Genomic DNA, 10,894 nt, shown 5'->3' on the forward strand with positions numbered 1-10,894 from the left:
CAGAATATGGAAGATTTAATTCTGAGTCTAACAGTATCAACCACGCATAAAACAAATCTATATCGAATTAATTATGACCATTTAACGCGATTTAGAATTTAAAACAAAACAAACAGAGCCTTAGTACCAGCAGCCAAGCCAGCCAAGTCGCAGAGGAAAAACGGTGCGGCTCATCACGCGGCTCAGCGCACAGCTCAGCGAGCGGCTCAGAACGCGACTCAGCGAACGGCTCAGCGTACGGCGCGCGAGTGCGCAGCGCGGACGGCGCGCACGTGGACAGCGCGGCTGACACGCGCGCGATGGCGCGTGGAGGCGCGTCGGAAGCGCGTCTGGAGCGTGGCAGCGTGTGGTAGCGTGTGGAAGCCGCTCACGGCCTCAGGCGGCGCGTACAGCCTACGCGCCGCCTTTCAGGGTGTTTTTTGGTCCAATATCGGTATTGACGGACTCTATTTTCCAAAATAAATACATTTATGGTATTAAAAATGACATTAATGAATATAAAAAAAGAGGTATTTTATGCTCTTAATCTAATGAGAGTAGACATCTTCCTCTTTTATAAACATTCATGTATAAAATGTGTACATATATATATATATATAAATATACACATGATTAAAGAAAACACGAAAATACCCATTCATGCTCTGATACCAATATAAATCATAGTATAAGACGCAGCAGATGATTAATTTCAAAGCCATACCTTTAAGCAGAGTCTGAAGTGAAGGATCTCGTGGGTAAATCACGTGCTTCCAGAAAGTAAACAACCAACCCAGCAGTGGAGTGATATTACAAAATGAATATCACCCACACAAATCACAATGCAAAATGGCTTGATCGTTGTTTTTGGGAGAGAGTCACTACATGGGAAAAAAAATATATACGTTGTTTTTCTGATTAACCATATCCCATATCATATCAGATATATAAGATATCTATATCATCTATCCATATCAGTTGATATGATAGATATAGATATCCTGAGTGGTTATCCAAATAGGTTTTGAATTCAAATTCAAACTTATTTGGATAAAATTTAAAAGGTTCAAAGGGTCATGCCACATGGGCGGCCAATTTTTAACAAATACAAACCACCAACAGATGAGGTGCTAAGCTAAACCCAGCTCGGCTTTCTTTATTGAAGCCAACTCAGTCCGCCAAGATCTGTACCTTTATAGCCAAGTCCAAGCCCCTTCAACACCTCACTGGCCGACGTAGAGCCGTTACCTCAGCCCACTATTCAGCGCAACTCTCCAAGACCATTTCCTTTGCTCGGCCTAATTTTTTTACACAAATTGTCCTCTCACTATCCATATACAAAAATTACTTCTTAAACTTTCATTTCTATATGTACTCTGTTTCCTTTTCCAGGTCTCATGGCTTTATATAATTTTTAATAAGGCTTGTTGTTTATTTATCTTTTGCCATTTCTTTTTGCTTCCTTTTATTTTCTTTGATATATATATATATATATATATAGGTTATTCACTACTACAAAAATAGATAAAGAACACACTTTTTTTTGTGTGATCTATGTTATTTAATCACATTTTTTAAGTTTTGTCAAAGTGTGATATTTTGAAGTGTGGTTAAAAAAAGTTATTTTTAATCACACGTTTTAAGTGTGACTAATAACATTTAGATCACATCTTTTAAGTGTGACTAAAAATATTTAGATCACATCTTTTAAATGCGATTAATAACATTTAGATCACATCGTTTAAGTGTGATTAAAAATATTTAGATTACATCTTTTAAGTGTGATTAAAAACTAATAAAACTTGTGATAATAAACTTTAGATCACATATTTTAAGTGTGATTAATAACATTTAAATCACATCTTTTAAGTGTGATTAATTACTAAAAGGATTCGACATATTTGAAGAATAATCAATATTATTTTTGTACGCGCATTTCAAGAATGTAGTACACACTATATACTATACTTTGAATCATAACCACATATTCAATGGAATAACGTCATATATTTCATAAAAGAAAGTTATATATGTTCAAAAGTATATGCAAAGAAATTAAATAAAAAGTTTTAAACTATGCTTACATATATTAAAAATGAAAAAACTTAAAAAACTAAATCCTTGAATTCTTTGACCATATTTTGCATCTCTCCAAGAAATTTCTAACCTGAAAAATAAAAACACAAATTAATTCAGAAACCACTAGAAACATATGAATAAACTAACTATTTGTAAAGATGATTCTAGTCTTACAAAAGATGAAGTCCGACTAATCACACTCCTTCAAATGTCTTAACATTAAATACCTCTACCATGACATGAAGCATGTAAAAACAAAATGTCACTTTACCCATAGAAATTGCAAGTTCAACGGAAATTTTACTATAACCAACAACTTAATTTAAGAGGCTCTATCCATCTCAAATATTTAATGTTCTACAAAAGAAATGCAATTGAATGTTGATTGTGCAAATACTTTGAGTGCATTTTAGATATCTGCGACCATTCGTCATCGTCTTCTCCATTTGAGCTCCTAGAAACTTCTGAACCCTTGGGAGGTTGGCCAAAGTTATCTTAGAAAGAAAAAAAACTACTCAACTCAACTCCTTAGGCATACACCTAATGTTAATTGCACATTTGTAAAACATGTTCTAGATACCATCATATACAAAGTCACATAGAAATATAATCCCAAAGTATAAATTGGGGGGTTCAAAATTCCCATATTGACAATCTTATATATCATAGAGAGTGCTGCCTAACAGTTTCTTCATGATAAATAGAGTCTTCAAGAAAATTTTAAAGAATATACTTTCATAACTTTTTTGCTCAAAGCAGAAGGAGAGGACACAAACATCATTATATTACTTGATACAAAGAATTTCATCATTATATTACTTGATACAAAGAATTTCAAAGAAAGTAATGCCTAACACTCAAGTTTCAGAATGACCTACAAAAAATTACATGCCATACCATCTGTGGCTTGAGCAATGGATGGATTCTTCTCAAGTAATGGCTGTCAAAATAAGCATAACATGAAAACAAAGGAATTATACGTGCACCAGTTAAAGAATAACCAAAATGAATTTCCATTCCAGACTAAGAGTTGTTGTCCTAAGAAGAAACAAGTAAAGTTTCCCCTGGAAAAAGTAGAGTTCCAGATCAATAAAAGCTCCTAGACTTGAGGCTTCCATAAACTTAGTAACAGTATCGAAGATATATTTACCACCTTTTCTTTGCTGGGTGGGAAGCCATACAACTTCTCAAACATGATCTCAGACCATGAGGGAAAATATGGGAATTCCATATCCTTTTTTTGGTTATGCATAAGCAGGATAGAAAACATTATCAAGAGAAACTGCAATTATAGCACTCACCTCAACTAGATGAAGATTAGAAGCACGGCTGAGAAGAACAAAAGCAAATTCCCCAATCTGTGCCAAAGACATTCCAACCTACACAAGTCAAAGAAACCAAGGTACATCAGAAATGAAAATACATGGGAATTAAATTCCAAAAAAATAAAATAAAGAAACATAGTTGCTAAATAATATTTTACAAGAAGTGAAGTCTTGTAGTTGTAGCCGAACCCCTTGACAACTATGCTAATAACAATTGTTTTCACAATGATCACTAATAAAACTGATGCTAGTAAGGTATCCACGTGGTTCCGGAGGAAGTGAACACGTATCAGCATCCCAATGCTAGCAAGAAAAAGAGCAGCAAAGAAATTACGAGTGGGTTCAACCTGTGTAAACAACAAAAATTCCATTCAGGGGATACAGATGAACATATTCTTCCAATGCATATACATATTGACATAGATCTACATAAGAAATGAGAAATAACATTTAGAGAGAGAGAGAGAGAGAGAGATAGCACCAACTCAAGGAAAGTGCACTACAGTCATCAGTTGCTCTAATAATTTTAACAGAAAACTGAACAACCCAAACACATAAAACTGCCAATAGTTCAACCTAGAAAAGCAAAGTAACATCAGCTCTACTTGTTGTCCTCAAGAAATAGCTAATTCTCACCTCTTGAACTACCCGAAAAGCTTCCTAGTATGAAACACTAACACCAGGAATCTCCCAATCTCAATTAACAAATCATATCAATTCAACCAGACATGCTGCAAAGAGTGAAAGTATGTTCCATTTCGTAAAGAGAATGATGACCTATAATTATCAATTAAATCTATCACATTCTATCTTCTAACTGAGCATTCTATGCCAACCCCTACCGTACCACATCGTTGAGTAATATATGTATCTCATGCTCATTATTTGTATATGTGGTACAGTGATCACAGCTCAATCTCTATTCAATTTGACATGAATTCCAAAAGTTCTGGGATAGACCTACCATTTCATTCATATATACTTTTACACTGCTTGTATACAGGTATGTATGCTTTTACACTGTTTGTATACACATACGTAGATACCACATATATGGAAAATTGCTTTGTGGAATGGTAAATGCTTGGACTACAGATTATAATCTAAGGGCAGCCACTTCATGCAAACAATGCCAAAGCTTAGGTTTGATACATAGCTAGTCCATTCTTCCCACCACCCTTGAATGCAAACTAATATAGGCTATGAGCATTTTTTACGTACTATATGTAAATGTTTTGAAAAAAAAAAATAGTCAGATATTTATTTCAAACCAGAAAGTATAATATATCACTAAAAAAGTCACACATATGTACATAGTTGATGACAAATAAGCAAAGAAAGTGCCTTACTTGTTCAAGTGTATGCTGAACAAGATCAGTTGTTGATATCATCACTCCAGCAGCAAAGGAACCCAGCTCTAAGCTTAAACCAAGCTTATTAGGGGTGGGCAACAGTTTATCCGAACCGCTCAAACCGCCCAACCTGCATATAAATGGGCGGTTTCACAAACATAATACAGGCAGATGCGGTTTGAAATATGACAAATTTGCGAGTTGCGGGTGTAAAAATCGCCCGCACTTTAATTATTATTATTATTTTTTTTTTATATACCAACTTTGTAACTTTAACAGGAGCACCATTATGTTCTCTATGACACTGCGATCCTTATTTTTAAGTATTTCTCAACTTTCTTAATGTCGTAGAATTATCAAGTCCTAAACTTGGTTTCTTATATGATTTTCATTGGTGACTCATCCACTTTTTCCTAATAAAATTTTTCTTCTAGTGGTCGATGGAACTTCTAGCTTGATTATTAATCACTGAACTGACAATTCTAATTGAGTACAACCTTTAATGCATTGATATACAATGGTGGTTATAGAAAATATTTTTTCACTAAATAAATCAGTGAGAATATTGTTTGAAGGAAGTTCAAATTTATTTTTTATTTTTTTAAATGATATTCATTTTTCTTTACTAAAATGAATCCCAGAGGGCCAAGTGCACAATTAATGTTGGAGTATGTTGAATGATTTTGAATAATTTGTTTGTGTTAAGAATTGATTTTGTTGTGTTTTTAATTTTATAAGTTTTAATTCATTAATTATTAATTTTGGAGCATTTTAGTTATGAAGCACGGACACGGACACGCGACACGACACGGACACGGACACGCCAACACGCAAATTTTCAAAAAATGGGGGACACGAAACGCTGAGGACACGTTCAATATATATAATTAATTTTATTTATTATATGTCATAAAATTATTAAAAAATCATCATCAGGTATATCATTAGAACTACCACCCGTAGCCATTGTTTCAGAATTACAAATTTGTTCCTATAATAAAATTAATAAACACACATTATTATTAAAATTAACAAAACTAATAAAATATATATGTATTTTCAAATAAAACATATTAGCAAAACTAATTAATAAATATATATATATATATATATTCTGAAAATATAAGACATTAACAAAACTAATTAATAAATAAATATATATATATATATATATATTCTGAAATAAGGCATACAGAGGGGAAAAAATATAAAATGGAAAAAAAAAAGGGACGCGAAAAAACAAAATAAATAAAAGTATACTTAGAGAGAGAGAGAGAAGACGTCGAGAGAGAAAGAGAGAGAAACATCGACTGAAGAACGAACGAAGACCAGAAGAAGAAGGAAGAAGACCGAAGCTGAGGAAGGAAGAAGAAGGTGTACCTTACGAGTGACGAGCGACGGCCGAGGAGCGACGACGAACAATGAGCGACGAGCGATGACGAGCGACGGACAAGCGACCAGGTTCTCTTTCTCCTCTGTTATCTTTGCCTTCTCTCTCTCTTTTTGTTCTCTGCTATCTTTGATCGATTTAGGGCAAATATAAGTTATTTTTGTTTTTTTACAGATTGACCCCAAAAATATTTTGTAAATTCTGAAATTGACCCTAAAAATGTTTTGTAAATTTTGAAATTGACCCTAAAAATGTTTTGTAAATTCTGAAATTGACCCCGTGCGTGTCCCGAAAGTATCCATAACGTGTCCTGGACGTGTCCGGCTTCAAAAAAAATAAAAAAAAATTGGACACTCTCTAGTGCGTGTCGGACACATGTCCACTGCGTGTCCGACGCGTGTCCGTGTCTGACACGTGTCTGACACTGGTATGAAGCCCTCGGAGAGGTGTCCGTGCTTCATAGCATTTTAGAAAATTGGAAGAAAATGACCCAAATAAATATTTATAAAATGGGAAAAAAAAACTCAAAAATTAAATTTTAAAGGAAACAATCCAAATCGCAAACCGCCCGCAACCGCCCGCACATCCGCAAACCCTATCCGCACAAACTGCAAACTGTACTGCGGGCGGTTGCGGTTTGACTTTTCCCCAAACCGCATACATGCGGGCGGGTCAAAACCGAACCGCAAACCGTACAAAACCGATCCGCGAACACCCCTAAAGCTTATTACTACACTAAAATTACACAAACAATTAAAACAGAGATGCTTGATATGCATTCAGAAGGAATTCATACATGCAAACTTTTTACATACAGATGTAAAAAAATAAAAATCATAAGAAAATTATTAAACCAAAAAAAGAGTTCCATCGTGATAGTATGCAAATAAGTTGGTATGATATGTAAGTATAACAATATGGATGTAAAGATCTTGAGAGATTAGGAGAAAAACAAACCCAAGCTACAAGTAGGTAGAATGCAACTACTACCAATTGATAGAGTTCATTAATCGAAGTAAATCAATTAGTGATCTTGCACGTGCACACACACTGACTGAGAGAGAGAGAGAGAGAGAGAGAGAGAGAGAGAGAGAGATCTGTTGACTACAGAATATGCATACTTGTGATGATAGGCTTATCATAAGTTTAAGTAACCACGGTACACAAGTATGGGATAATTTTGACAAAACAGCCAGAAACAAAATCAACGCCACCAACCTGATCAATAGAAGAATTAGTTTGTTGCAACACAAGATACTTTGATAATCATATGATATCAACAACTATCCTACAACTCAAGCCAATAGAAGTAAATTGAAACGCAATTTTCTTTCAGCAAATTATTCATTGTATCAACTAATATCATTTTCAGAAGGAATAAGTTGTCTAATAGCAAATAGTATGCAACAATACCCTGAAACATGGTAAAAAAATGATGTGTTTATTTTTAAAATTATAAAGAGAGAGGCCATAACCCAATGTTTGTCTTGTCAATTATGGGTTCTAGGAGAATGGGTGTGGACAGACCGAGCTTCCAGCTTCATTTGCATGAAGCAGCTGTCTACAAACTCAAAACCCATGTTTTCTCAACCTATAGTTTTATGGTCGCACCAAGCAATGTCCACTGCCTCTAAAAAGTAGGGAAATACAGATTTAAAAATCACAAATGGATACCTCATTTTGTATTCGGTTGCGTAGAGAATCAACAAGGGCATTCCTGTCAAATCCCATCTCAACAACTTCTAGAAGAATCTCCTAGTCAATCTGCAATTGAGGTTACTTAAATAGCTTAGCAAAAATAAATTTAAAAAAAATAGATAAGAAAGAATAACTTGAATTGGCCAGTTAAAAAGACCATATTCACTAAGTAAAAAACATTAAAATCATAGCAGTTTCCTAATAAAATTTATTTTGTTGCCAATCAAATAAGAACTACACAACATAGCAATAATTTGGATCAAAATATGCCAAGTAGCACGCAAAAAAATTAACCAAAATGTATGCTAGACTGAGAAACACCATCTCACCCCACAATATAAAGAAAACCTGCATATTACATATGAGTAAATAAAAAAAATATTAAAAAACTATTCTTGTATTTATTCTAACCATTGTTGTACTCTAATAATACGTAAAAAATTATTACAATTTCAATTCATAATAATTTGGATACATGATCTAGAATGTCCAAAAAGTATTTACTTTTCAAAATTGACATGAAATATTGAATACATATGGGTACAATGCAGATAAGACTCCCTTTAAGAAGTGTCTGTGCTTCATAGATCCTAATCCGGACTTGAAAAAAAAAAAAAAAAAAATGGAATGTACCAAGTAGAATGAAAAAAAATTAAACCGATAAAAAAAGTACCATCAAGGCAAGTAGGTGAACTTTAGGGTTCTTATGCTGCAACCTTTTCTTCAGAGCTTTGACAACATCGTTTGCTTCCTTGATCAATTTAACAAACCAACACAAATTTTGTCAAATCTACTTCCACAAATGGATGAAACTAACTGAAATTCAGTAATAACATCACAATCCATAGTAGAATTTAACCCCTGCTCCTTTGTATTTGACATGATCAACCATTAAAAAAAAAAAAAAAAAAAAAAACAATTCCTAGGATTCAACCACTTGAACAAGAAAAATATATTTCAAGATTTAAGACCCAATTGTTTCATAATCAAGATAGAAAACCCACCCCAAAATATTACAGAGTCCCTAATTACGATTTTTAAAATTTTTTCAAAGCATGTATTCTCCTAAAATAGAGGGGCAAAAAAAGCTATTTCATTTCATGAAACAGCAACAACACACTAGAATCCAGATTTAAAATTTTCTTTTGTTTTCCTTGGTTTTCTCGACCACCAAACAAAGGACATGAAGGAGAGGAACTCTAACTAAAAAAATTCAAAACCTTTCATTTCTTCATCTCCAACAAATTCAAAACCAACCATCTAGAATGGAACTCCAAAGCATAAAAAGCATAACAAAAACCAGAAAACAAAAAGTCAACTAAAAAAGGTTAAGATTAAGAGAGTTTTTTAGTAAAGTACCAATGGTTGGAATTGATGGAAACACAAATATTCATGTTCATAGTCTAATTGGGACCGATTAAAAGGTCGCTCGTCGCCTTTTCGACTCGAACAGTTGCTGAAGAATAAGAAGACGATGAAGATGACGATGGCATCATTTTCTCGCTCTATCTTTCCCTCAAAACTCAAGTTGTTCTTGTAAGGACGAGAGAGAACAAACACCAGGAAAATACTAAAAAAGATTAATCTTCTTGTTAGCAAATAGATGGATAGCAGCAGAGAGCTACTGATTTTCCCGAGAAAATACTTTGAAAGGCATTTTCCGAGAAAAACCCCAATGAAAAGTGCGACTTGTTTATATTCCTTACACTACAAATCTCTTCATACCAATTAAACCCTAATCAAACCAACCCACATCAAGAACTAAAACTAAAAATTACCTTTCTTGGCTAGCAGCAGTGTCCGAAATCCGAGCTTTGATGACTTTGCCATCAACATTCAATCTTCTACTAACGAACGCAACATCGATTGTAGACTTGGATTGGAGACTGAACTCATTACAAAGTAGTAAAAAAAAAAAGTGTGCTCATAAAATTACTAGATCTGTCATTAAACTATGGGTTTGACAAACATTTTAGGAATATTGACAACATTGATTTGGAATAAACAAGGGATTATCACGATTATAAAAATTAATGTGTTTGGGTATCATTAAAAAAAAAAAAAAAATCTAGGGAAAAAAGGGAAAAAGAAAGAAAAGAAAGAAAAAAAAAAAGGGCTTCTACATCTGAAACGTAGCCACATCTGGAGATATTAACTATAGATTGAACAATAATTAAAATCATAACCAAAACTCTGATCCACATGAACATAAATTTCATGATCAACGTTGCTGATCTATAAACAAAAATCCAAAAACATATACAAGGGCAATTGCATGCCAAACCAAAATTTGATTACCAACTCCAAATTAAATTAGAATTATGCCCAAATCAAGATTTACAAGGGTGATCCATATTCAAAACACTAATTAAAAAACCCGAGTACATATCAAGATAAATTCCATCAACAAATATTCTCACACATGCAAAACATCAAACATAAAGAATCCACACTATAAAAACACAGTTAACAGTGCAAAAAATTCAAAACCCAAATCAATGAAATTAAGACATGCAACTAATTAGTCTCTCATTCCAATTTTCATATATGTCTCTCAAGAAATAGACATACGTTTCACAAAATAGAGCACAAAATTGGGAATCTTCTTCTAACAAGAAAAAAAATAAGGCATTTGGCAAGAAAAAAAATCAATTAGGGCACAAAACTTGCAATTTATAGGGCAAAGAGAGAGAAGCACCCATGCTTGCGAATTTGTCAACAGAAAAAATAAGAAAAAGCTGAAGAAGAAGAAGAACAAGAGAGAGAGAGAGAGAGAATTTGCTCAAAGGTAGCAAAATTTCTGTGAAATCTACATGTGGGAATATATTTTTGAGTATCTATCCGTGGCAAGGTGACGCCGACGTGTTAGTCAAGGCGTCACGTGTCCAGGTCATGACGTCGAGGTAATCTCGATTAAGCCGAGGTTATATCTGAAGATATCAAAATTCGAGAAAAGCGGATAAAGGATAAGAGTTCTAAAATGAGGGAAGACTTCAAGATGGATAAGGATAATGTTCTTAGGGAATCTATCCATATTGAATTAGCTATAAAAGAGAGGCACCCCCGTGGGT

At 33.8% G+C, this 10,894-nt stretch overlaps 1 protein-coding gene across 6 annotated transcripts; it reads right to left on the minus strand.

Annotated features, from left to right (window-relative positions):
• Positions 1-1,966: 1,966 nt before the first annotated feature.
• Positions 1,967-10,627, minus strand: LOC114299183 (K(+) efflux antiporter 4). Of its 6 annotated transcripts, XM_082904296.1 has the most exons (9): positions 9,602-10,543; positions 9,183-9,356; positions 8,497-8,574; positions 7,800-7,889; positions 4,733-4,865; positions 3,542-3,730; positions 3,360-3,437; positions 2,956-2,998; positions 1,967-2,146 (listed from the first exon to the last, which is right to left on the minus strand). In XM_082904296.1, exons 4-9 carry the CDS (start codon positions 7,838-7,840, stop codon positions 2,142-2,144), a joined length of 489 nt encoding a protein of 162 aa, XP_082760422.1. In that variant the 5' UTR covers positions 7,841-7,889; positions 8,497-8,574; positions 9,183-9,356; positions 9,602-10,543; the 3' UTR covers positions 1,967-2,141. The 6 variants fall into 6 exon arrangements, with proteins under 6 accessions (XP_082760422.1, XP_082760421.1, XP_082760423.1 ...); XM_082904295.1 differs by lacking the exon at positions 9,183-9,356 and having other exon boundaries at positions 9,602-10,579; XM_082904297.1 differs by lacking the exon at positions 9,183-9,356 and having other exon boundaries at positions 8,497-8,570; positions 9,602-10,563.
• Between the last annotated feature and the right edge of the window lie 267 nt (positions 10,628-10,894).

The sequence above is a fragment of the Camellia sinensis genome, chromosome 14, assembly GCF_055761805.1.
Source record: "Camellia sinensis isolate YWXY chromosome 14, ASM5576180v1, whole genome shotgun sequence".
Taxonomy (NCBI): Eukaryota; Viridiplantae; Streptophyta; class Magnoliopsida; order Ericales; family Theaceae; genus Camellia; species Camellia sinensis.

What these genes read in the sequence shown, in the direction of transcription:
- LOC114299183 (XM_082904294.1), bottom strand. Translation starts at nt 7,840, where the DNA reads ATGCCCTTGTTGATTCTCTACGCAACCGAATACAAAATGAG. An exon ending in GCAACCGAATACAAAATGAG is followed by an intron (nt 4,866 to 7,799) that starts GTATCCATTTGT and finishes ATTTATATGCAG; the next exon opens with GTTGGGCGGTTTGAGCGGTT. An exon ending in TTCAGCATACACTTGAACAA is followed by an intron (nt 3,731 to 4,732) that starts GTAAGGCACTTT and finishes TTGTTTACACAG; the next exon opens with GTTGAACCCACTCGTAATTT.